The sequence below is a fragment of the Amphiprion ocellaris genome, chromosome 10 (assembly GCF_022539595.1).
Source record: "Amphiprion ocellaris isolate individual 3 ecotype Okinawa chromosome 10, ASM2253959v1, whole genome shotgun sequence".
NCBI classification, from domain to species: domain Eukaryota; kingdom Metazoa; phylum Chordata; class Actinopteri; family Pomacentridae; genus Amphiprion; species Amphiprion ocellaris.
This window is the reverse complement of record NC_072775.1, coordinates 28,009,402-28,034,765: the sequence shown is the minus strand read 5'-3', so window position 1 is coordinate 28,034,765 and position 25,364 is coordinate 28,009,402. Positions and strand designations below refer to the sequence as shown.

At 39.5% G+C, this 25,364-nt stretch overlaps 1 protein-coding gene across 2 annotated transcripts in view; it reads right to left on the bottom strand.

Annotated features, from left to right (window-relative positions):
* Positions 1-8,517: 8,517 nt before the first annotated feature.
* Positions 8,518-25,364, bottom strand: part of tep1 (telomerase-associated protein 1) — a 65,665-nt gene continuing 48,818 nt past the window's right edge. For both annotated transcript variants that reach the window (XM_023295155.3, XM_055014094.1), the window contains exons 43-56: positions 24,410-24,561; positions 21,814-21,921; positions 21,612-21,716; positions 21,321-21,450; positions 20,135-20,220; positions 19,826-19,949; positions 17,295-17,425; positions 17,085-17,209; positions 13,516-13,662; positions 13,045-13,144; positions 11,125-11,242; positions 10,242-10,324; positions 9,265-9,369; positions 8,518-9,012 (exon numbers count right to left, since the gene is read on the bottom strand). In XM_023295155.3, coding sequence (XP_023150923.2) covers positions 8,893-9,012; positions 9,265-9,369; positions 10,242-10,324; positions 11,125-11,242; positions 13,045-13,144; positions 13,516-13,662; positions 17,085-17,209; positions 17,295-17,425; positions 19,826-19,949; positions 20,135-20,220; positions 21,321-21,450; positions 21,612-21,716; positions 21,814-21,921; positions 24,410-24,561 — 1,634 coding nt within the window. In that variant the 3' untranslated portion in view covers positions 8,518-8,892. The remainder of the gene's footprint in view (positions 9,013-9,264; positions 9,370-10,241; positions 10,325-11,124; positions 11,243-13,044; positions 13,145-13,515; positions 13,663-17,084; positions 17,210-17,294; positions 17,426-19,825; positions 19,950-20,134; positions 20,221-21,320; positions 21,451-21,611; positions 21,717-21,813; positions 21,922-24,409; positions 24,562-25,364) is intronic.

Below are 25,364 nucleotides of genomic sequence, written 5' to 3'. Positions count from 1 at the left end.
TAGTTCTCTTTCTTTAACCTGTGTGATGCGGTCCGGCAGAGGGCGTGTCCGTGTCACCTGGGAATTAATACACCTGGTGATCCGTTCAGGAGCGGCTCGGAAACTCCCCTTTCACTAGAAGGTAAGACCGAGACCACCAATGTTTGCAAGTGCTGCGTTCAAAATTTCCCCCCAGAGTATTGGTATAAAAACACAGAGAATCAAAGTATAGGCCTATTGAAAAACCAAAAGTGGAAGTATTGAGTATGCATAACAATAATATAATAATATCGTCTTATATTAGTTGGAAAGTGTTCGTGTATTTGCATTTTATATGCCAGTTTATACTAAACCTCCACTACATTTCAGAGATGCATATTTTGCTTTTTATTCAACTAGATTTGTTTGACATTGTAGCTATTAAAGTTTAAAACATTTAAAAAGAGAGAGGGAGATAATAATCATTCATTTTAAGCTCAAAGTGTCTGTTGTGGCTAAAGTAACATTATTCAAAATTTTATGACAAAATTAAAGAATGGAAAAGAATAACAAAAATAATGTGCGTTTGTGTTGTTTATTAAAGTTTGATTATATCATTAGTTTCCATTGATTTTAAGCTCTAGTCCCCTCAGATGTCTGAATTTAAATGATCCAAAGTTTCACATAAAAATGAAATATTACAAGAAAACAAACAAAACAATATTAATTTGCGTAACACAGCTTTATTCACCTCCGATTTTTCTTGTGTCACTTTTGAGAGCTTGAAACACAATTAAACTGGCTTCACGTTGTATTTACAAGTTAAAACTAGTTCCACCTTAAACAGCCACAACAGTGAAATGCTGTTTATATTTTATTTAAATAATGTAAAATTTTTTATTTTGACATTTCCAGTGCATTTTGCTGATAATACTGTGGACTTTACTTTTACACAAGTAGGATTTTCAATCCACAGCTCAAACCGTGATAATAGGAGCTATACATAAGAAAAGAAAAATGATCAGCAACTATTCTAGTAATTTATTAATTGTATTAACCTATTAACCATTTTACAAACAAACAAACAAACAAACAAAAGTAAAAAGACTAATTGTTCATATTTTCAGACTTCAGCTTTCCCTGCTTCATTTCACTCTAATTATAGACCATGGGGCATGCCTTGAAAATAAGCCTAGAAAAAGATGCTATTTGACCATCAAGGGAACTAAGAAAACAGATTTGCTCTAGGCTAATTTGGAGGTGTTCTTTCCAAAAAATGCAATGTTTGCCACTGTAAAGTTGCACATTAACCCTCTACAGGCCAAAAACAGAAAATAATAATTTTATATCATCGGATAATGGCAGGTTGCTCAAAACACTGTAGTTAGTGGATATTTTGGGGTGGGAGCTTCCAGAAAAAGTGCTTTTTGCCTCCTTAAACTGAATATTAACCCATTTCAGGCCAAAACATGAGCACCAATGCAATTTAACACAACTTTAATCAACGGATTTCATCCTGAAATGGAGAGGTGATGAATTAGGAAGTATAGATACCCACATTGCAAACATTATACCAAAAAACCTTACTTTTTGAGTGCTCTGGTCATCATTTGATGGAGCCAGTACCTCAAACTTCTGCTGAGGTCCTATGTTACAAACCGGTGTTAACCCAGACAGCCGGGTCATAACATCCTATCTTCTTCCCACTGATAAACATATTTTTTTTTTCTCAGGGGGCTCAATTGTCCTTTTCCGTCTTCGTTTGATACTTTCACGTAAGATGCTTTGGGGTCTGCTTCCTTCCCTTGGATGTCAGATAAACTCTATCCTGTACAATGGAGTCCAATTACTTCCTGCTCTCCTCAGTTCAGTGGTGGACACCTCATCTGTTTCACCTGTACAAGGCCAAAAAATTAACAGAACCCAGTGAACACTCTTTGAAACTGACTTATCATCAAGATCCTTTTCAGATGGACGCCAGTTCTGAACTGGAAAAGGACTATCTGATAGTGCCCTATTCAAGAAAATAGCTGTTAAATATAAGTGGGGATTGCATCCTGATCATAGTCTGTAGAATTTTTTGATTCCAAATTTTCTGGAATGATTGTTTCTGCATCACTGCCAGTGTCCTTTCAGTAGTTTCTGGCTCTGTTTCAGAATTTTCAGAAGTACCAGGGCATGTGCACAGTGATATATGACCTAAGGAGTCGATTCTGTTTCACACAACACTAGCTCACAAGTTCTCTTTCGTGGCTTCACAAAGACTAGTTGTGGAAACCTGCGCACTAGACACTTTTTCAGCTGAACATTAGTATAGCTAAAGTCACTCAGAGTCCTTTTTCAGTGACACAAACATTTTGGTTAGTGTATCCATTCCTAAGACCTCATTTGCATTTATAAGTTTTGGAATGATAACTGTATCACAAAACTCATTAAATCTGTCAGTTTCTCTCACACTCTTCCAAGTTACCTGTTTCCAACTGTCCCCTAATGCCTTTGGTATATGTCTAATAGCAACTACTATAGTATTTTGCTTCTTTTGCTAACAGATCTACACCATCAATTCTCAACAACAATTAAAGATGACTCTTTTTTGCGGCTGCTGTTTTTAGCAGATCTGCAGCATTAAAGGTTTCACACTGAACCGACCTTGCTTTTTTCGTTTTCTCTAATGGGATTCACGGATGTATTGTTCTTAGTTACAAATCAGACACAGTTCAGGGGAAAAGTCTTTGCGGTAAGCCTGCCTAGATCTGGCAGTATCCATTGAGCACATACGATTTGGTCTTGGTTCACAGGTTGATGAAGCAACGCTATCTTGAAGTTGAAGTCAATACCAGCACATTAGGCCTACATTCCTTTGTTTTGCTGCATGTATGTACCTGCTCAACACTGTTGCCATCACAATCAGTGCCCTGTGCCACATGTTTCTGGCATTTAACTACTAAATCCAGGACTATGCTGTGTTGTATGCCATCTCCATCTATCCACTGGTCAGTGCACTCCACCATTTTTGGCAAAACTTGTTTGAGAAATTAGTATAATAGGTCCATTTTCTTCAGGAACAACATGAATACAACACACAAAGGAGACTGCCATCATATTTGTTTTACACACATTAAATGAGTCATCTGGGTAATCCTCAGGTATCTGAGCCATCCTATTGGCTAAGAGGCTGTGCAGAGCCACTAAGTGGGAAATATCCAAATCACAACTGACTTGATTTGGATGTGATAATTAGGTGGCCATTACTAATTAGTGTGCAAGTAAATTTTGGCAAACATTGCATATTAATGTTTAAACAGACAAACTCTAACACCTAAATGAAAATTGTGTAGTTCCCTAATGGGTCAGCTAAAACTGAACATTTTTCCAGCATGCCCCATATTAACAGATGATACTACAAGTAAATCAAGCAAATGCTGGATACTTATTCTAAATTAAAAATCAATTATTGTCAATTTGTAACATTTCATGAACGTTAACTAACACAATTCAAATAGAAAAATAGCCGTAAAATCACATTAGTGATGATTTCTTATTTAACATTAACCTTCTTTAATCACTTCATTTCATGAAAAAATGTTCTGTAAGGTGAAAACTAAACACAATTCATATTTATGGATTTATTTATCAGTCTAGCAGCTATAGAATCAGTGAATGTATTCATAGGTTGACTTGTTTACATCTTATCCACGCAGCCATGGGGACAAATATTGTTGGAGCATATAGATTCTGACATGATGACTACATATTGATGGTAAACAGCTGCAACAACTTTATCCTTTGTAGAAAAATACACTACCATTCAAAAGTTTGGGGTCAACCAGACAATTTCATGTTTTCCATGAAAACTCACACTTTTATTCATGCGCTAACATAGTTGCACAAGGGTTTCCAAATCATCAATTAGCCTTTCAACACCATTAGCTAACACAATGTATCATTAGAACACATTAGTGATGGATGCTGGAAATGACCCTATGTACATATTCCATTCAAAATTAGCCATTTCCAGATAGAATAATCTTTTACCACATTAACAATGTCTAGATTGTATTTCTGATTAATTTATTGTCTTCATTGAAAAAAATGCTTTTTCTTTCAAAAATAAGGACATTTCTAAGTGACCCCAAACTTTTGAACTATGGTGTATATGTAACATGGGAATAAAAGCTCTAATTGATTGCATAATTACACCAGAAATGGTAGCCTCGCCTTACCTGACAAACTACTTAGTGCTGGAAATCTACCAAAATATTACAAAGCACAAACACATATATCTACAGAAAACAACTTCCCAGACTGACTGAAGGAAAAGAGATGCTTTGAAATACACTGCCTGGCCAAAAAAAAGTCGCACTCTTGGACTGCCTTTAGCTTTGAGTATGACACGCATTCACTGTGGCATCGTTTCAATAAGCTTCTGCAATGTCACAGCATTTATTTCTGTCCAGAGATGCATTCATTTTCTACCAAGATCTTATATTGATGATGGGAGAGTCAGGCCGCTGCACAAAGTCTTCTCCAGCACATCCCAAAGATACTCAATGGGGCTGAGTTCTGGACTCTATGGAGGCCAATCCATGTGTGAAAATGATGTGTCATATTCCCTGAACCACTCATTCTCAATGTGAGCTCGATGAATCCTGGCATCATCATCTCAGACTATGCCCGCGCCATCAGGCAAGAAAAACTCCCTTGATAGAAAGACCTGGTCATTCCGTATATTCAGGTAGTCAGCTGACCTCATTCTTTGGGAACATAACATTGCTGAACCTGACCAACCCCAAATGATAACCCTAACTCTCACAGGCTGGTAGGCACTAGCCATGATGAGTGCATCACTTCACCCACCTCTCTTCTTACCCTGATGCCCCCATCACTTTGGAACAGGGTAAATCTGGACTCATCAGACCTTCATGACTGACCACATTTGTTCCTCGAAGATGATGGTTCACCACTATCCTTCCAGATTTTAATAATGTGTTGGATGGTTCTTAACCTGATTTCATTAGTTTCAGAAATCTCCTTAGTTGTTTTCTTCGCTTGATGCAGGCCAATAATTTGACCCTTATGAGACAGATTAACATCTTTCCCATGACTACAAGATACAGTGGGGATCGAAAGTTTGGGCACCCCAGGTAAAAATTTGTATTAATGTGCATAAAGAAGCCAAGGAAAGATGGAAAAATCTCCAAAAGGCATCAAATTACAGATCAGACATTCTTATAGTATGTCAAAAAAAGTTAGATTTTATTTCCATCATTTACACTTTCAAAATAACAGAAAACACAATCATGGCATCTGCAAAAGTTTGGGCACCCTGCAGAGTTTATAGCATGCACCGCCCCCTTTGGAAAACTGAGACCTGACAGTGTCATGGATTGTTCACAATCATCGTCTGGAAAGACCAGGTGATGTCAATCTCAAAGCTTTTAAATGCCCAGACTCATCTGACCTTGCCCCAACAATCAGCACAATGGGTTATCTAAGCAGTTGTCTAGAACACTGAAACCGAAAATAGTTGACGCTCACAAAGCAGGAGAAGGCTACAAATATAAATTATATGCAAATGTGTTTAATGTATACATTCATGTAACATCGATTGTTGTATTTATTGTTGTTTTTGTATGTGTTAGGGACCCGGTCTGCGAATTAGCTGTTAGCTATTGACCTATGAACATGGCATCGGTTATTGTAACAGTGCTTCTTGTTCTGTCCCTATTAAATAAACGTATAAAGAAATAAAATAAGAAGCTAGCAAAGCGTTTTCAGATGCCAATATCCTCTGTTCGGAATGTAATTAAGAAATGGCAGACATCAGGAACAGTGGAAGTTAAAGCAAGATCTGGAAGACCAAGAAAAATATCAGACAGAACAGTTTGCAGGATTGTGAGAAAAGCAAGTCAAAACCCATGTTTGACTGCATGATCCCTCCAGAAAGATCTGGCAGACACTGGAGTTGCGGTACATTATTCCACTATAAAGAGATACTTCTACAAATATGGTCTTCATGGAAGAGTCATCAGAAGAAAACCTCTTCTACGTCCTCACCACAAAAATCAGCGTTTGGAGTTTGCAAATGAACATATAGACAAGCCTGATGCATTTTGGAAACAAGTTCTGTGGACCGATGAGGTTAAAATAGAACTTTTTGGCCGCAATGAGCAAAGGTACGTTTGGAGAAGAAAGGGCACAGAATTTAATGAAAAGAACCTCTGTCCGGGAGTGCTCCGGGAGTACGGGGTAACTGTATTAGGTGGTCACCTAATACAGGCTGTCCGTTCCCTGTATGACCGGTGCCAGAGCTTGGTCCGCATCTCTGGCAATAAGTCGAACTCGTTTCCAGTGAGAGTTGGACTCCGCCAGGGCTGCCCTTTGTCACCGATTCTGTTCATAATTTTTATGGACAGAATATCTAGGCGCAGCCAGGGTGTTGAGGGGGTCCGGTTTGGTGACCTCAGGATTCCGTCACTGCTTTTCGCGGATGATGTGGTCCTGTTGGCTTCATCATGCCGGGACCTCCAACTCTCACTGGATCGGTTCGCAGCCGAGTGTGAAGCGGTTGGGATGAGGATCAGCACCTCCAAATCCGAGTCCATGGTCCTCAGCCGGAAAAGGGTGGAGTGCACTCTCCGGGTCAGGGATGAGGTCCTGCCCCAAGTGGAGGAGTTTAAGTACCTCGGGGTCTTGTTCACGAGTGAGGGAAGGATGGAGCGAGAGATCGACCGGCGGATTGCTACGGCCTCCGCAGTAATGCGGACGCTGTACAGGTCCGTCGTGGTAAAGAGGGAGCTGAGCCGAAAGGCGAAGCTCTCAATTTACCGGTCGATCTACGTTCCTACCCTCACCTATGGTCACGAGCTTTGGGTAGTGACCGAAAGAACAAGATCGCGGGTACAAGCGGCTGAAATGAGTTTCCTCCGCAGGGTGGCTGGGCTCTCCCTTAGAGATAGGGTGAGAAGCTCGGCCATCCGGGAGGATCTCAGAGTAGAGCCGCTGCTCCTCCGCGTAGAGAGGAGCCAGATGAGGTGGCTCGGGCATCTAATTAGGATGCCCCCCGGACGCCTCCCTGGTGAGGTGTTTAGGGCAAGTCCCACTGGGAGGAGGCCCCGGGGAAGACCCAGGACACGCTGGAGAGACTATGTCTCCCAGTTGGCCTGGGAACGCCTTGGGGTCCCCCGGGAGGAGCTAGATGATGTGGCCGGGGAGAGGGAGGTCTGGGCTTCCCTCCTAAAGCTGCTGCCCCCGCGACCCGACCCGGACCAGCGGTAGAAGATGGATGGATGGACCTCTGTCCAACTGTTAAGCATCGGGGTGGATCAATCATGCTTTGGGGTTGTATTGCAGCCAGTGGCACAGGGAATATTTCACGACTAGAAGGAAAAATGGATTCAATAAAATTTCAGCAAATTTTGGATGCTAACTTGATGCCATCTGTGAAAAAGCTGAAGTTAAAGAGAGGATGGCTTCTACAAATGGACAATGATCCTAAACACGCCTCAAAATCCATGGTGGATTACATCAAGAGGCGTGAACTGAAGGTTTTGCCATGGTCTTCACAATCTCCTGACCTCAACATAATTGAAAATCTATGGATAGACCTTAAAAGAGCAGTGTGTGACAGACAGCCCAGAAATCTCAAAGAACTGGAAGACTTTTGTAAAGAAGAATGGGCGAAGATACCTCAAACAAGAATTGAAAGACTCTTAGCTGGCTACAAAAAGCGTTTACAAGCTGTGATACTTGCCAAAGGGGGCAGTACAAGGTATTAACTCTGCAGGGTGCCCAAACTTTTGCAGATGCCATGATTGTGTTTTCTGTTATTTTGAAAGTGTAAATGATGGAAATAAAATCTAACCTTTTTTGACATACTATAAGAATGTCTGATCTGTAATTTGATGCCTTTTGGAGATTTTTCCATCTTTCCTTGGCTTCTTTATGCACATTAATACAATTTTTTACCTGGGGTGCCCAAACTTTCGATCCCCACTGTATGTCTTCCGACAGTTGTTGGTGAGAGGCTCCTCACTGCATCAACTAGGGTTAAATAAGTTGTTGCCTGTTGAAACGTATTCATCGCTGCAGACATTATTCAATGGAAGGCTCTTATCTATTTGCTTAGTAAATCAAAGTGGCAGCTTTTTTTGGACAGGCAGTGTGTATTATTACTGTGAATTTTTATGATCTAATAAAGGTTTACAGTTTTATTAATTAATGGGTAAATCATTAAAGACCTGTGTGAAGCTCTGGCTGCTGTTTATTTACTTTAACATACTTCATTGCACTTCAGTGTCAATAGTACATTCAGCTCAGTGCAGATAAGACAGATGTATTAGTTGTGTTTACATGTGCAGCTGAGCTGCTGCACACAGATTAACTTTAGTGATTAAAACAAATTCTGCTTTAAAATCAACTTAAGAATTTGCTGTAATTTAATAAAACTATATCATCTCTTAATTTTCTAAAATCCTGCATATATGTGTTAAAAATGCAGATTAAAAAAAGATATTACATATAAGAGCTCATTTGGTTAAAATACTCAACACAGAGGGATGATTTGAAGTGTATTTAATGCAAGAAAAAAAAGCAAATATATGGTTTTCCCTCTCCTAGTGTTCCATATTCTTATTTTCACTCATTGCAGTTATTAAAGAGCTCATTAATACATTCATCACATCAAACTTTAACAGAAAATATATTCAAGTCTTCTTATTTAGACTTGCTTGTTACAAGTTTCCCATCATCTAAATCAAAGGCACATGTAAACATACAGCAGACTATGATTCCATTAGTGCTTCCTTTTTTTCATACAATTTATTGCGCATTGTTAAAGCAAAGAAAAAAAACATCCCCTACAATCTTTGGTTACTGCATCGATTAGGTGCGATTGCTAAATCTTGATATTTTGAGTGTGCCATGTCAAGAGGGTTACTCTTTCCAGCAGAGAAAGTACAGTTTTCCTTCTCCGTCAGCACAGATCACCTCGGTGGGGTTTCTTGGATTCACTTCCAAACTCAGAACCGGACCTCCACAAACAAACATTCCCACCTGACAGAAGAAAAACAACAAAAGGAAGTCTTAGATAACAGACATCACAGTAAACAAGTGCTAGGGACTATTTTTAGCTGTAGATTAACACGCATTTATTGTTCTGTTGAGTATTTCCAGCAGCAGCAGTCTTTGCACGATGCACTCAAAATAACCTGCAGTGTGTGTCAGAGGAACAAGATTGATTGGACTTTAAATACAAGTGTAATAGAAGTTAGAAAGACCAGATTTATCCTTGAAACCAGAACGTACCTGTTCCCTAGTGATTCTGTCCCACAGCTTAACAGTTCGGTCGTAGGAGGCCGAGACGATGATGGTTTTGGTGAGTCTCAGCTCACTGATCCTGTTGCTGTGAGCCTGAAGATGAAACATCACGATTAAAACCACTGCCAGATATTTTTGATGCTGTTTTTATGCTCTGTCAGAGCCACATGAGAAATACTGCCATACAGCTGCTTTCTTATAGTTATCTCAGATTCAAATTAAGGGTTACATTTGATAAAGAGCAAATTAATCAACAATGATGACAGTTAATGTGTTGTTCAAGTCATTTTCAAAGCAAAAATCACAAACATAAGCTGATTTTAGCCTATAAATAAAAGAATTTTAATTTTTTTTTTTGTAAACTGAGTTCAGTATCTTCCGGCAATGGATTGTTTTATTTGAACAAAATACGAAATTCAAAGATGCCTCCATGAGCATTTGTTGCTATTGTATAACATCAAGTGAACTAAATCACTTCAAAAAATAAAAAATAAAACTGATCTCATTAATTGCATCATTTTGTTCAACCCTTATCAACATATGCAAATTGATTCCAATCAAAATTAATTTGATTAAAATTGTTATTTAAGTAACACTTTTTGTGCATTTTGTATCTTTGAATATTTTTCTGTTATATATCTGTGATATTTTATACTGTGGTGGTGGTGGTGGTCAGTAAACTATCTATTCTATTATATTCTATTCTACTATGACCTCTAGCAACATTAAGTAAAAAAAAAACTGCATTAAAATGTATTAAAACAATTAAATTAAATCATGAACAAAATGCAACAAATTTGCAAACAGTCATGAAAAATTGCAATGACAAAATAAAGCATCTGTGAGATGCAGAAAATATCATGAAGTTTACTTGTTGCAGAAACCTTTTGTGGTTTTTAGCCCTGATTAGTTAAACTGAATGACGTCTTTTGTTTGGTTTCAGAGTTGAGTCTCTCAGCTCTCACCTGTTTTCTGTTGCTCCAGGACGAAAGCTGTGGAGGCTGATTGAACCACATGTTGCCCTTCACGTCTCCACACACCACAAACTCTGAAAGACATACAACGCATCACACACTAACTAAAATAAAAATAAACAAACACACACAAACAGATTTGCATCACAGTAGCTGTAGTTCTGGTAATTCTTGTTGTAGGTGAAATGAGAGTAACAGTCCATTTGACACATCAGTCAAGTAGTTGATTTACGAACTCTGTATAACTACAAATTACTCTATACATGAATCTGTACAATATTACTATTTTCTATTTAAAGAAGAATAAGTGCAATATCTGTATTTTTTTAAATCCGTATTTGTACTCAGAAGAATCTGCAATATCATTGTTTTGAATAAACAGATATGTGCAATATTGTTATTTTCTACATCCAGAGGAATCTGCACAATGTCTGATTTCCTACATGCAGAAGAATCCGTGCAATATCAGCAGCTACTCATGCTCTCTACATGTTGACACTATTTCATTTGCTGGTATAACATTGCAAATTTCCCTACTGTGGGATTCTGTAAATTTCCCCAGTGAGGTATCAATAAAGTTTATCTTTTCTTAGCTCAGTTAGGGCTTAAAATACCTTAACTTATCTGACAGTTTTAAAGCAAACATGCAAAACATTTCTCAGTTCCATGCAGTCATTTTTTCTTACTCTTATGTGACAGTCTCTAGAATATCTTTAGACTTTGGACTGCTGGTAGAACAAAAGGCAATTTCATGATATTGATGTTAGCAGACAGTGGCATACATTTTTCTGTTTCTGAGACCAAATTGTTCTTTCACTGTGTAAATAATAATCCACATATACTGATACAGAAAATACTCCAGCTGTGCTTGTACCATTGTCCACAGCTGCAGCCGTCATCATGCTTTCCGTCTTCTTCTCCTCCTCCTCCTCGCGCTCCATGACCAATGAGGAGAAGCATGAATAGTTAAGAGTAGAGGGACCCATGACAAACTAAAAATAAAGAGGACAACATTGTCAGCAGCAACTCTACTACAACTATCTATCTACAACTATTTTTACTGAAAATAAAGTCTGTGTTGCAGGACAAGAGACTGAATTAGCTGCTCATGAAGATGAAGTACAGGTTTTGATGCAGGAAGCTTATATAATTATGAAGAAAGTAAATGTTTTATTGATGTCTCTAAAGTTGTCTTACATTCTTTATCTACAGTGCATCCACAAAGTAATCATACTGCTTCACTTTTTTCTCACATTTTTTTCTCAAAAATTCTACACAATGCCTCATAATGACAAAGTGAAAAATGTTTTTTTTTTTTTTTTAGACAATTTTGCAAATTTATTAAAAAATGAAACACTCAAATATCGCATGTACATAAGTATTCACACCTTTTACTCAGTACTTTTTTAAAGCACCGTTGGCAGCAAATACAGCCTCCAGTCTTCTTGGATTTGATCCTACAAGGTTGGCACACCTGGATTTGGGGAGTTTCTCCCATACTTCTTTGAACATCCTCTCAAGCTCAATGAGGTTGGATGAAGAGCGTCGGTTCACAGCTATATTCAGGACTTTCCGGAGATGTTCAGTCAGATTCAAGTCCAGGCTCTGGATGGGCCACGCAAGGACATTCAGATACTTGTCCTGAAGCCACTTCTTTGTCATCTTGGCTTTGTGCTTCGGGTCTTTGTTTGAAGGTGAACCTTCACCCCAGTCTAAAGTCCATAACACTCTGGAGCAGGATTTTGTTGAGGATCTCTCTGCACTTTGCTGCATATATTTCTCCCTTGATCCTAACTAGTCTCCCAGTTCCTGCCGCTGAAAAACATCCCTACAGCCTGATGCTGCCACCACCATGCTTCACTGTAGGGATGGTATGGGCCAGGTGATCAGCAGCGCCTGGTGTCCTCCAGACATGACGCTTGGCATTCAGGCCAAAGAGTTCAATCTTGGTATCATCAGACCAAAGAATTTTGTTCCTTATGGTCTGAGAGTCCTTTAGGTGTCTCTTGGCAAACTCCAACTGGACAGTCATGTGACTTCCGTCTGGCCCCACTACCATAAAGGCCTGATTGGTGGAGTGCTGCAGCGATGGTTGTTCTTCTGGAAAGTTCTCCCATCTCCACAGAGGAATGCTGGAGTTCTATCAGAGTGACCATCAGATTCTTGGTCACCTCCCTGACCGACACCCTTCTCCCCCGATTGCTCATTTTGACTGGGCGGCCAGCTCTAGGAAGACTCCTGGTGGTCTCCTTCCATTTATAAATGAGGGAGACCACTGTGCTCCTTGGGACCTTCAATGCTACAGAAATGTTTCTGTACCTCCATACAATCCTGTCTTGGAGGTCTACCGACAATTCCTTTGACTCCATGGCTTGGTTTGTGGTCTGACATACGACTGTGGGACCTTATATAGACAGATGTGTGCCTTTCGAAATCATCAATTGAATCTATCACAGGTAGACTTCAAACAAGTTGTAGAAATATTTCAAGAATGATCAGTGGAAACAAGATGCACCTGAGCTCAACTTTGAGTTTCATAGCAAAGGGTGTGAATATTAATGTACATGTGATATTTGAGTGTTTCACTTTCAATATGGGATATTGTGTTTAGAATTTTGAGGGAAAAAATTTAATCTACTTTGGAATAAGGCTGTAACATAACAAAATGTGGAAAAAGCGAAGCAGTGTGAATATTTCCCGGATGCATTGTAAATTGTTGCAGCTCAGAAATGCAAATCATTTTCAAAATAGCGATAATGATGAATAAAGTTTGCTTAACTTGAGTAAAACTCACCATGAAGCCGATGGTAATTTTACTATCTTCTTCGCCCACCAGCCAAATACTTTTATCGTCATTGTGAGAAATCCCCCGAATAATGACTCTATCAGTCCAACTGGGAAAGAGACATAAGACACTTTGACTGCAGGATTACCATAAAAATAAAACCTCGAAGCAGATAAGAAACAAAACTCAGCACGTGTACAACTGAGCTAAACTATGATATCAATACAACATTTTATATTAAATGCATCTCTTCACCTGCGCACTAGAGCCAAAAGTTATCTCAAGTCTGAATTCAAAAGACTTCAGAGGCTGCAGGAGATGAGTTTTGTTCACTTTCACTACGACCTGCTAAGCCTCAATTCACCCTCTTGTATCTCTAATAATGACAGAAACTAGACTTACAGACAAAACCCAACATCTGCTGTGATTAACTTGGACAATACCTGATTAAAATAAGATGAAGAAGAAACATCCTCTTACTTAGTGCCTTGACAACTCCAGGTGTCATCCTCCTTTGGCCTCAATGGTTCTATTATGGTTGCATTGTGGGTGATACCAAGCAGCGTGGAGCAGTAGATGAGCCGAACTACCGGCTGTGATACTTTGTGGGTCGACACCTTCACCAGACTGAGAAAAGCACAAACACACAGTAAACATGAAGAAACATTTGTTATTGTGCAGAAACAAACTCACGGCACTTTATTTAAATTAGGGATAAACTGATTGTTATCCTGGTCGATTATCATTGCGGATATTTGTCATTTTTCCGATTATAGATATTGCTTTTATTGACCGATTATCAATAAAGTAAAGGTATTACTTCAAATCTAGTGCAGCCACCCTCTTTCTGTCTGTTGTCACTTAGTGGTGTCAGAAATGTCTCTCAAGCAGTAAAAATTGAACAAGAAGCACAAGCCGTCACCATAAACCAGGAAATTAGCTTCTCTCTCACAGCGGCTAAGGCTATGCTAACGGCTAGCGGCTAAGTTAGAAGGCAGCTACAGACAAAACTGAAACAGAGTCTGGAAAACAATAAATGCTTTAAGAAATGGACCTTAGTGGACATTAAAAGTGACAAAACAGTGAAATATTAAGAAATAGCAAAGAGCAGGAGACAAACTCAAACTCAATCGACACATGATGCTCTGATTTAAGCACTCCACTTTCCATTGTACATATTCAGTCACAGTAATCCTTATTAATGAGGAAGCTGAGTTATGAATGATGTTTTCCCTGCTATCACAAGCTATTAATATACAAATTTCAATGTATATCGACTCCAAATGTTGGCCATCGGTCGTTCTCGATTCCGGATAATCAGCATCGGTTTCAGCCCTGGAATTCTGTCTTTAACGCCACGGTTGATACTCTGAAACTCAACACACAATTAGGGTTGTCACGATTTCAATTTTTTGAGCCACGATTATTGTGGAAGGAAATATTGCGATTTTACGATTATTCACGATTATCGACATTATGAAAGAAAAAAACCCAGTGTTTGTATTTAAATAAACTCTTTAATAATACTTAAACTTTTAAACATTTACTGTTCTTATAAAATAAAATAAATTGTTCCAACACGTCTTTGTAGTAAATAAAAGTGCAAATTGCATTACAAAACAGTCACTAACTTGAGGAACTTAAAGGCTTCTTTAGCTGCCATCATTAAAACAAAAGTTAGTGAGTAAATTCTAGTAAGTTCTAGTGAAGTGCCTCTTTGAGACTTTTATGTATTATGGAATGTTGCAATTTAATGTATGGTTGATAACGTAGTGTTTACTTTGTAAATCAAACAAAACAAAAAGACATAAAAAGAATACATTTAAAGATTCTAAAAACACTTCATTTTAAGCTTTAAATATCCTCCACAATTTTAGACAATATAACTACAGAAAAAAGGATAAATGGGAGTCTTATTTATTTTTACTAAAACGTTTATATAAACAATTCACCACTAATTTTACAACAATTAATCCAAACACCCGGATCATTTCCCAGGGAAAACTCTAGAGTCTGACAGGAGGTCCAGGCAGACAGACAGCCTCCCTGTCCTGGAGGTTATACTGTCTCCTCCACTACCACTGTCAGCGGGCAGCGGGGCTTCCCGGACCACACTCCCTGCTGAGGGGACCGGGCCGACAGCATCTTCGGAGGAGGGCACGGGCTTCCGGAGCCAAAACAACCGGCGGGTCGGGAGCTCCGGTTCCCTCCTGCGCTCCCATTCCCCACCCGCCGCGGCCCGCCGTCTTCCCCTCGCCTGCGGACGCAGGAAAGCAGCCCGGCTGCGACGGGCGGGGAACGGGAGCGCAGGAGGTAACCGGAGCTCCCGACCCGCCGGTTGTTTTGGCTCCGGGAGGAAACTCGGGGCGCGGGGGGTCCTCGGGGCGGCCCGGCCGCCGGACCGCTGACTTCGGAACCGACAGTTACCGCGCGTGCGGCGGACAGTCCCATCTTGGCAACCTCATTGCGCACAGCGGCCACAATATTAGGGACACTTCGGCGGGCCGGAAGCCCAGAAATTATTTTTTCTTTCTGTGCGACCCGGTACGGGCCGCAGACCGGTGGTTGGGGATCACTGCTGTAGTGTTGCCTACACACGTGCATTATGCCTACGTCATTGCCCCCCCCCCCTCCTTATTTTTGAAACTTGTGGTAAAAGTTGTTAGAAGCGCTGCACTGGTTGGCACTAACGCGGTCTTTGCTGTACTTTTTTATTGGGAAATGATGATTTTACCTTGACTTGGACATACAGCGGTGGATGATTGTCACGAAGATGCTGTATCGTGTTGGTTGTATTCGCACCTTTTGCTGCAACTTTGCGACGACAGGCTTTGCACGTGGGGTGCCCATCCACGAAAACCTCACCTTTAGCATCTTTTGGATACCCAAAGTGATCCCATACTGCTGATTTGAGTCGCTTTTTGGGAGGATGCAAGTCCGGAGGAGCACCCCCGTCAGCCATCCTCAATTTAGCGGTGAGTGAATTCGGTGATGCCGATTAGACAGGAGCGCGCGCACAGGCCAAGGAGCCACTCTCTCTCCACTCTCCACTCAGCGCAGCTCACGCTTCTTGCATTGCACCTCTCGCGAGGCTTTTCTACGGATAATCGTGGTTGTGAAAAATGTGACGAATATCTATTTATAATCGTGGTTATTGTAAAACCGGTTAACCTTGACAACCCTACACACAATTGGGTTAATTTGTATGTTTTAATCAATGTTTAATTTTAACTTCAGTGTTTGAAGCAATGCAGTGAAATTTGGCCACAATATCAGTTTACCTGTCGTCAGATTCCAGCTGCTGTCACGTTTCTGATGTTTTAAGTGTATTAAAAGTACGTCCGTATAAAAAACAAGGACAGAAATCTCAAGAAAATAGAAGGAAATTTAGAGATTGGAGAAGAAAGATTTTAAGATCCTTTTACTAGTGTATAAAACTCTTCATGGCCTCGGTCCTTCGTATTTATCAGATTTTATCTTATGAACTGTCTCGAACCCTCAGGTCTTCTGCTAGTGGCTTTTTAATTAAACATAAAGCCAGAACAAAAACATACAATGAGACAGTATTTTCTTATATTATACAGATTTCCAGAAGACCCGAGAGCAGCAGAGTGTGTTGATATTTTTAAAAGCAAACTCAAGGCCTACCTTTTGAATCAGGCTTTTGATTAATTTGATAGATTTAATTTATTTATCTCTCCTTTTAGAATTTGTTTTATTTACTGATTCCTCTATTAATCCTTCACAAACATTCAATGTTGAAATTCTTTCAATGGTAGACAATGTTTTGTAATTTAGGCTGCTGCACATTTAATAGTCAAAGTGTCTTCTTCAGTTTAACTCACTAACTGGTGCCGCGATGTTTACTTTAGTTATTAATTATCTAAATTATTAAACATTGAACACAGGTTTGTAGAATGAGGTAGAAATACCGCAGAAAGAGATAATTGTGAAAGAAAATGTGTGAGAAAATTGTGAGAACAAAGATGGAGGACAGTGTTTATGTCCTATATGTAGCTTAGCAGTGTGTTGTACTTGTTGTTGTGTACCTGACTGTGTCACGTTGTTTACTCCACACCAGCTTCCACACATCAACAAGCAAAGTCTTCAGGTAGCTGACGGCGAACTGGCTGTTGGGCATCGAGCAGACGGCTGCGATGGGGCTGTTCGTCAGCTAAAACGCAAACAGAGACACAACAAAGTTAACGTAAACCCAACGACATACAAGTTTAAATCACTGCCGATGTGTGTTTCCTCACCTGCTTGTGGCAAATCACTTTGTGGTTCTGCCACAGCTCCATCAAACCTGACTCATAACCAGCCAGAACCATGTCATCGTGCTGATGGAAGCACAAAGCTGTGATGGCGCCTCTCAGACTCCGAGGACTCTCTGACGGGAAAATACAGTTAGGTTTCTAAATGGAATGTCTCGTCCTTATTTAGCAGAAGTCTTTACATTTTTATCCCCCAGGTAGAGGTCTGAGGTTGACCAGCCTGATGCTGTGAGATGTTTCAAGATCAGACAACCATTGCTGTTCCTCATGTAAGAACTGCTGAGACTTTAGAAACTCTAAAATCACTGTTTTAAGTAGAACTTCACACCTAGACTTTATCTCTTATTGTTCTGTTTTTTTTCTTTATTTTATTGCGTTTTTATTCATATTTGTCTTTTTAGTCTTTGTGTTATTCATATTTGTCTTTTTAGTCTTTGTGTTTATATCTCAAGAGTTGCTATTTATAATTTTACAGCTGTTTGGTTCGACTCCTGTTGTTTAAAATGTGCTGTTTAAATGAATTTGACTTGACTCGCACAACAGAGCTGAACATTTTTATCACGCTGTAACTGGCATTTAGAATCTTAAAATCAACTTCTAAATTACAATATGACAGTTGCACATGTAGTTGCAAGCACATTTAAAGACATTTGAAAGTGTTTATTAATGCTCTGGGAGTGAAAACTGAACACAGATTCCACATTAATTGTGTTTTACTATATCATTGTCCATTATATGTCTGTAAAAAAAAAAGCTAATTAGTGCAGACAGAAGAGGTTCTAACCAATCTACTTAAAATCATAGTATAATCCGTTATTAACTATTTATTAAGTGTGTTTATCGACTGCAAGTCAATGCCAAATAAGGAGATTTAAAGTTTAACTGATGTTTTAATAAGACCTTTACACAGTAAAGGGATTTTGATAAAATAGCACGATTTTAAACCGAGAATTATTCACATAACTGCATATCACAGACGACTAGTTCAGGGAACATCAGAAAACCCAACAACTCGTTCGGTTTTTGAAGTTTCTTGTTCTCTAACTTGTGTCATTTTAGCAGTTTTTGAAAAGAAAACATGTCTTTCAAAACCGGCTGGCAGGTTTTGTGGTTGCTAACAGTCCCTTGAAAAATGGAATCGTCCCATATTGAGCAACAAAATTACGCGTCCCATATGGGACGCACTTTGTCCCATATTACCCTGAGAATCAAAAATAGTCTTTAAAATGTCAACGTAATCAATGAATAACAGGATGCATCATGTGAAAATTTACGGTAATCTCATTGCCAGCCCTCTCCTACTCTGTGACCAATGAGCTGACAGCACACATACGAGTATGACAATACAGAATCCGGCTCATGTCATTGGTCGAGGTACTGTCACGTGGAAAGAAGGCATACCGGCAGACAAGAGATAACAAAGCAGCATGGATGACACTGACATGGATGACAATTTCGGGTCTCGGACACTGCCGATGGAACTCCTCCAAGGAAGATTAAAAGGCTGCAGAAATACAGAAGCAAATGGGAACGAGAATAGAAGTGGGTGGAAAAAGTGCGCGATAATATTTACAAGGCGCACTGTCTGTCGGCGCGCTTTTTCTGTAGCCCATGGCGGACTTTATGAAGTTAAACAGCATGCATCTAGTGCTGTACACGTTAAAAACGCGAGGGACAACAAAACCAGGGGAATCCTTGTTTGTTGTCCACCAGGCAACGCCAGAGGCAGATATGGTATGTAAAAAATAAGAATGATTTCTTTTTACCCTTTAAGTCCTAGTCTGTCATCAGTGTTTGGGCAAGCACACTTTGGAATACCGTAATAATGTCACCGTTTGTGCTATCGGAAAAAAAATCCATCGGTTTCTGAAAGCAGAGACGTTGTACTTTACAGCCAATATGTAGTTTTATTTTATTTTATTTTATTTATCATTAACAGTGCTGACTGTGCACTCAGGCTGACTCAACGAACACTGAATGACTCCAGCATAAGATGTCCTGTGGGAGGACAAAAGCTGAGGCAGTGGTCACAGATGTCTTGTCTCCAAAGGCAATAGAGATGGTGATTGAAAAATTGAAAAACTGTGGAAATCCACACCCATTCTCTCTTCATACCGATGCCTCTAATAAGGGAAATCGGAAGATGTTTCCCTTGGCCAAGCAGTTTTTCACGCCAGAGACGTTAGGTGCCCTAGTGCCCGGGTGTGAATGGGTTATTTTGCACTGTTATTTTGCACTGAAAAATAAACTGTTGAATAATAATTTGTTTTCCATGTATTTGTGTCACTCAAAAACATGCATCTAATTAAATTCAGGTTTGAGTCAAAAAAGGTTAAAAATCGTTTCACACACACAAAAAAAGGCAAAAAAAAAAATTTTCACCATGCCGGGAGGGATGAAGGCAATCGGGTCGGCCGGCACTGCCAACGAGGTGTCCCTTATTTATTATTCAGGGAGTTGGCAACCCTACTTAAAAGTAAACATCACATTGATCCGACTGAGCTGAGCTATTTCACCTGTAGTCCACGTCCAGCATCGCAGCGAGCGGTCTTCAGAAACTGACAGGAATTCTCCTTCCTCCTTGAGAACGACTCCGTGAACGGCGCCGCTGTGACCCTGGAAGGTGCTGAAGTGTTCGACCTAGACGTGAAAATATACCGTGAGTTAAAACAAAGCTGAATAAAGTGTCAGAGGAAGTCAGATTTTATTCTGCGCTAGACAAAAACCTGTGAATAAATAAACCACAAACTCTATTATACATAAATGGGATGTGTGAGTCTTGAGAAGATAATGTAATAAATTGGGAGGCTTTTATTTTGACAGACCTGAAAGGGTTTCCAGAGCTGCACTGTTCCATCATCAGACGCTGTGAACACGGTCATATCTTCTGCTTTAGCGTCTTTCTCCTCGTCTTAAAAACAAAGCAAGAACTTTAAAAGACTAATTACTAATATCATGATTCATTATTTCATTATTTTGCACAAAGTGAAGTGAAATTTATTGATTTAGTTCAATTTAGACTTGTACAAAAGTCTAAATTGAATTAAAGGCAAACAATAAGATATTCCCTGATTACATATAACAACTGTTCAGAAATAAAATCACAAATTATGAATTAAGAAGTAATTTTCATTTTAAAAAGCCATTTGCTTGTAGCACCATGAAGAATAGGAGTTTATCAGTTTATGGGGTAACTTTATGGGACAGTCTGGACGATGATGTCAAAATGAGTAAAACAACTTTAAAAAGAATACTAAAACAAGATTACTTGAAAATTATAATAATGTGGAGCAGTGAATGTGTTCTGAAGTTTCTAAAGAGGTTTAAACGCCTTTTAAAAGGTTTGACGCAAACAGGAAACAGATATGAGACGAATGGATATGTAGGAGCTAACAAGTTAACTTCATCCTACTCGTTTTCAGACATTATTTCAGGTTTTGGATTTGGTTTGGTTGTTTTTGGGTTATTTTGTATTGCGTATATATTTTCTTCTTTGCCTTTACGATAGTGAGGCATGTCTAAGATAAATAAAAGAAAAAAAAGAAAACACACGGGGAAATGCACAAAGGTTTTTTTTGCACAAACTTTGTGCAAAAAATTCATCCTAAAAGAGCATTTTTTGTTTCAGTGATCGAAGTATGACAAAAATTGACCAAACTGTCAAAAAAGAATACTGTTTAAGGAGGTTATCCCTCACATTGTGATTTCATTGGCAACCCAGATTCTTCCTCGTCTGCACCACAGAAAACCTACCCAGGAATTAGTCCGATTGTTAAACCTTGTGAGTGTTTACAACCCCATCTTAATACCAGATCGGGACCGTATACAGCTCCTAACTTCTGACCTAAAACTGCACTGATTAAAGCTTGTGGATTAATTTACTTTGCACAGTGCAAGAACAACAAAAAATACAGAAAGACACATTCAACAACATTCAATTTAAAAAAAATATTTTTTTTTTTTGTTTGAAGCCAAAGCAGCTGGTGTGAGGTGTGGTTTCTGAGGCGGTACCTGTGTTTGGGAGGAGGGAGCAGTGGTTGATCTGTTTCTTGTGGGCAGCAATGTGGCAGATTTCCATTTCTGTGTCCCAGTTCCAAACGTGCAGAGCTCCGTCTGAACAGCCGGCCATCACGTACTGCTCCTGCACACAGAAACACCAAACAGCAGGTCAAAAACGCACAACTGACTTGAAAAAGAAGCTAACAACATGTCGGTGGTACTGTTAAATCTCTGTACTGTACTGACACATTAGCTACAGGTACAAATGTTTAACTCTGACAGACAGATGTATAATTAGCTCACCAGACTGCAGACAGACAAAAGTGGCCTCTTCCAGGAGATTTCTTTGAGATGCTGACCCACCTCGAGGTCCCATAAGCAAAGCTTCCCATCATTAGAAGAGCTTATCTGCAACACAAAGGAAAGCAGGAGACCAGTCTGTCAAGACATGGTCGGGAATATAGTTGATATTGTGTCAGAGGTCTACATGATAACAAAAACTCACCACACAGTTTGGAGTCCACACACAGCCGGTGATCCAGTCTCCATGAGCGTGAGGAAGCAATTTAAAAAGAGCCGGAGGAGTCGAAGCCACATCCCAAACCATCAGAGCCTGAAACAAATATATGATAACAGATGGAGGTAACATCAGAGGATCAGTCCAGCTGTATGACTCGTACAGAGGTGGAATGGTACGTAGGACTGTGCAAAGTTTTGAGGGATTTCTTTTTTTACTAATATATTTTCAGGCTGAGCTGCACAGTGGCTTGGTGGTTAGCACTTTCGCCTTGCAGCTAGAAGATCCCCGGTTCATGTCCCAGCCTTCCCGGGATCTTTCTGCATGGAGTTTGCATGTTCTCCCTGTGCATGTGTGGGTTTTCTCTGACTTCCTCTCACAGTCCAAAAACATGCTGAGGTTAAATGGCAACTCTAAATTGTATAAATTGGAGTGCTGTCTCTATATGTAGCCCTGTAATAGACTAGCAACCTGTCCAGGTGTTCCCTGCTTTCACCCTAAGTCAGCTGGGATAGAGTCCAGCCCCCCGCGACCTTAATGAGGATTAAGCGGTGTATAGTTGGTTGATTGATTGATTGACTGACTGATGGATGGATGGATATTTTCAGGCTACTTCATACTTCTAAATTTGCACTTTTTTCCTCCTCTACATTTATCTGATTATTTCAGTTATTTTGCAAGCTTAAAATAAAATGCCTATTTCAACTTGGCCTATTTTTCCATTATTGCGGCTCTGTGGGTCATGCTAACTTTGTACTCTTCACTTCTGTTGTATAGATTCAGGGGATTTAAGAGTCCCACAAAAAGTTTATGAAGCTGAGAATTTGTAAGATGTCCCTGCAGCTTTCCAAAGAGAGTCAGTTTTTACATTTTAAACCAGGGGTGTCAAACTCATCTTAGTTCTGGGGCCGCACTCAGCCCAGTTTGATCTTACATGGGCCGCACCAGTAAAATCAGAGCAAAATAACCTATGAATAACCACAACTCCAAAATTTTCCTTTGTTTTAGTGCAAAAAAGGTGTTCTGAAAATGTTCAAGGAATTTTAAGGAATTACCTTTTTACAAAACATCATGAACAACCTGAAATTTCTGCAGAAACAAAAGATCAGTTTCAACAATATTATACCTCGTTTTATCAATTACACATTACAACTTACAGATTACAGAGTATCTACAAAGGCACAAAACATTTAGTCACAGGCATCTGGAACTGAACGATATAGTATTTTACTTTATGATCAAAACGACAAGTCAGATAAAAAAGACAAGAAAAAACAAAAACAAGACAAAATATTACAAAAAGAGACATAAGGAAACACAAAATGGACAAACGATTGACAAAAAACCACAAAGCAACAAAAATGAGACAAAAAACAGAATAAAATGAAACACAAAATGATAAAAATAAGACAAAGAACACAAGCGAGACAAAAAGGAAACACAAAATGACAAAAATGAGAAACAAAATGAAAAAACGAGAGAAACAACAAAAGTCAGACAAAAAAAACACAAGAAAAAACAAGACAAAATATGACCAAAAAAAGAGGCACAAAACGACAAAAGAATAATGAGCAATATAATATTTCACTTTATGATCAAAACAACTTGTCAGGGTCTAGAAATTAATTAGTTATTAGTTTATTTATTTATAAGTTAATGTCTTCTCTGTAATTTTTACACTTTACAAAATCGTCCCATTGGACCCTCTGGCGGGCCAGTTTTGGTCCATGGGCCTTATGTTTGACACCCATTTTACACTATTGTTTTGACTATGAACTGAAGTTAAACACAAAATCTGTTGCCTCAAATAGACATTTTTCTGACTGTATCAGGCCTCTCCTTCCTTCTCCAGAAGCAATTTTTATCGGCACACCCCCAGTTTATGACCTAGTGTGAGTTTGTCCCTGTGGAGATGAAAACAGAGTAGGAAAGATGACAGAACGTCCTGGGAATTGATGTAAATAAAGAAACAGCTGCTACAAAACAATGGGACCTGCTGATGACAGACTTGGAAAAGAGATGCTGGAACTACAACCTATGATATTACAGATTTGATAAAAATGGCAGATGGTGCTTCACCTCTAAAAAAAAATTGCATCGCAGAAAAGATAGAGTTCTCAGCCGTACATGCAATAAATAAAAGCTAATACAGCTAGAAAAATGGCCATTCCATTCATCTAATTTCTGCGTTCACCTTTGTTCAGACTTGAAAACACATGTTTAAAATACTACTTGTGCCCAGCTAAATGTCATTTCCCTTAATCTTTAAAACAGAGGTAAAGAGCGTAAAGCGAACATGACATGTAGGACCACATTAGTCACAACAGTAAACTGCAATTGTCTTTAAAGAAATGGTTAGTTGATGTTTCTTATAATTTTGCCATCGAAAAAGCACCCCAGATTTAATGACTTCATCTCCAAATGTCAGGAATTGCTGCATTTCCTTCTATTTTAACACCTTTCAATCATCAATAGTGAGATTTGGACATTCTGTTTAAGAAAATAAGCACTGGTATCATTTCTCTGGGCAACTGTAAAGGCATAACAATCGATTGATAATCAGTAATTATGAGAGTACAGGAACCTGATCTTTTCCACCAGACAGCAGCTTTTCACCATCAGGGCTGAAGGCCAGACAGGTGACTCCTCCAGTGTGGCCCCTCAGAGTTGCATGAGGCTCCGATGCGAGGTCTTCAGCCTTATCACTCAGCAGGCACAGCGCAATGGTGAACTCATCTACAGGAAAAAGAAGCACAAAGGGCCAAATCATTAAAAAAAACATATTAGAAGATACAGCGCAGATATAAAGTTGTCACCTCACTTGGAAGTTTTCTCCTTTCATTGCTTTTCAACTCTGAATCACTCAGTTCAACTTGCCTTTTTTGACCATACAAAAATCTACTCTATTACAAGTCTCATCTCTGTGTTATCACTCCTTCAGAGGAATCATATGTGTCTTGGTTGCCTCCCTCACTCATGCCTGTCTTATAGTGCCTTCAAGGAAGTCATAGTTGTCTTGGTGGCCTCTCTCACTCATCTCTGTCTTATAACTCCCTTAGAGGAGTCATGGGTGTTTTGGTGGCCTCTCTGTCTCATAACTTCTTTAGAGGAGTCATAGGTGTCTTTGTAACCTCCCTCACTCATGCCTGTCTTATAGCGCCTTCAGGGTAGTCACAAGTGTCTTGGTGGCCTCACTCATCCCTGTCTTATAGCACCTTCAGATCAGTCATAGGTGTCTTGGTGGCCTCCCTCACTCATGCCTGGCTTATGGCACCTTCAGGGGAGTCATAAATGTCTAGGTGGCCTCGCTTATCTCTGTCTTATACCTCCTTTATAGGAGTCATAGGTGCCTTGGTGACCTTTACTCATCTCTGTCCTTTAACTCTTTTAGAGGAATCATAGGTGTCTTGGTGGCCTTCCTCACTCATCTCTGTCTTATAACTCCTTCAGAGGAGTCATAGGTGTCTTGGTGGCCTCCTTCACTTGTCTCTTTCTCGGTCACCCAGTTTCTGAGAACGGCCTGCTCTAAGCAGATTTAT